This window comes from Sesamum indicum, linkage group LG11 (assembly GCF_026168435.1).
Source record: "Sesamum indicum cultivar Baizhima isolate 11 linkage group LG11, ASM2616843v1, whole genome shotgun sequence".
Lineage (NCBI taxonomy): Eukaryota > Viridiplantae > Streptophyta > Magnoliopsida > Lamiales > Pedaliaceae > Sesamum > Sesamum indicum.
In genome coordinates, this window is record NC_142667.1 from 9,059,700 (window position 1) to 9,061,663 (window position 1,964).

Here is a 1,964-nt window from a genome sequence, read left to right on the forward strand (position 1 = left end):
CTGCAGGCTCACATCTATACCATAATTACATTTTGATACATCAACTTATAATCTGTCATTTTTCTTAAATGGCTCAATTACTAAATTATTGGAAACAGTTATGCCCTCAATTAGTAATTGAGTAAAATTCAAATTTAAAATATGAGATCCCACTTGAACTCCGTCGGCTGAACCAATTTTTTATTTTTTTTTAATTGAAACCACCTGGGGGCAGGGGAGTTTTTCAAAGTCGTCGATCCTTCTTTATTAAAAAAAAGGTGAGCAAATTTACAACGGGGAGTATTGACTCCCCGTCGGCTGAGCCAATTAAATTCACAAAATCGACTTTGTACTCGTAAAATTAGGATAATGGTATATTTAAGATATAATGTTTAGAAAAAATATATCCTCAAAACATTCTAAATATGAATAATTATAATTTTGGAAAACATTATAATTATACAAATTTATGGATGCATATTCTAGTTTTTGAAGCCTAAAAAGTTATAAAAATATTTTCTCAATATTTCATTCGTATTTTGAAGTATTAATTGACTATATTTATTAATTTTATAGTATTATTTTTTAGGGATAATTACACTCTCATCCCCTAAAGTTTGGCGTAACTACACATAGACCTCCTCTGGTTTGAAAAATTATATCTAGCACCCCCTATGATTTGCTTGTGTCTAACAAATAAATCCCTCAATTAGTCAATATTCACCAAATTTGTTGATATTAACGAAGAAATGAAAAAAAAAATTATATTTACCTTTGATTGACTTAAGTATTGTTGATTTATTGCAGATCAAATAAATATTTTTATAACAAAATTATCCTCATACGTCTTTACGTGTTATTTCATGTGAGGAGGTATATCTTCACCGATATAAAGATAGTTTAGTCAAAAAAAAGAATTATTCGACCTGCATAAGTCAGTAATAAGTTAATCGATGATAAATATAAATTTTAATTCAAGTCTTTTGTTAATATCAACAAATTTGGTGAATTTTGGCTATTCGAGGAACTTATTTGTAAGATGTAAGCAAACTTCAGAAACAACAGATATAATTTTTCAAACTAAAGAGAATTTATATGTAATTATACTAAATCCTAAGGGAGGAAAGTGTAATCATCCCTATTCTTTATTCGCATTTTTTAATGTGGTTCCTACGCCGAAGGTCTAACTTTGTAAAATATTCTAAAAATAGCACATCAAAAAATTACAGGTAGATATTTACTCAAATTATTTTCTAAAAATAGTCTTATACCCCTATATAAAGCCTTGAAGCACCACCCTTTTCATTCACAATAAAAGCAAACACACACGAGCAAAGACAAACAAGCAGGACTCGGCCGGTGATTGTCGCTATCAGTCTCCTCAGGCAAGTTTTCCACCGAGTTCCACCAACTATGGAAATGAAGAAAATTGCCTGCGCCGCCGTTGTTGTGGCCGCTGCCTCTATGAGCGCTGCCGTTGCCACCACCATCTCTGAGGCGCCCACTCCAACACCTGTCCCAATCAGCAATGCCGTTGTTTCCTTGCCGGCCGTGGGGTCCTTGGTTGGGGCCACCATCTTGTCCTTCTTTGCCCTTTACATGCACTAGAAAGAGTGTGACGAAGATTTGTTGGTGTGGGTTTCAGCTCATAAAAAAAGACGAAAAGTTTAGTACTATTTGAAATTAAAATTGTAATGTTTTATGCAATGAAGTGTTTGGAAACTTATTTCAAATAAGATCATGTTGTCATAGAAAGCTGAAAGATATTCGTCCAATGATTGTTGGAGCTGCAAAGAAAATAAATTAGGGTTTCTTCCCCCATAACATTAATTGATTTAACGTGTAACGTTGCATTCCCTTATCCGTTAATGAAGAGATGATGAAAATATTGAAACAAATCGAAATAAGTTAATTGAGCTAGCCTATGATATTAAGAAGGTTTAATGCAATTTATCCCCAATGATGTTATAAAGGGCAAATTACAA

The 1,964-nt window shown here is 32.6% G+C and overlaps 1 protein-coding gene across 1 annotated transcript; it reads left to right on the forward strand.

Moving 5' to 3' along the window:
• The first annotated feature begins 1,277 nt into the window (after positions 1-1,277).
• Positions 1,278-1,686, forward strand: LOC148785082 (uncharacterized). Its single transcript, XM_088875828.1, has one exon. It carries the CDS (start codon positions 1,393-1,395, stop codon positions 1,585-1,587), a length of 195 nt encoding a protein of 64 aa, XP_088731954.1. The 5' UTR covers positions 1,278-1,392; the 3' UTR covers positions 1,588-1,686.
• Positions 1,687-1,964: the final 278 nt, after the last annotated feature.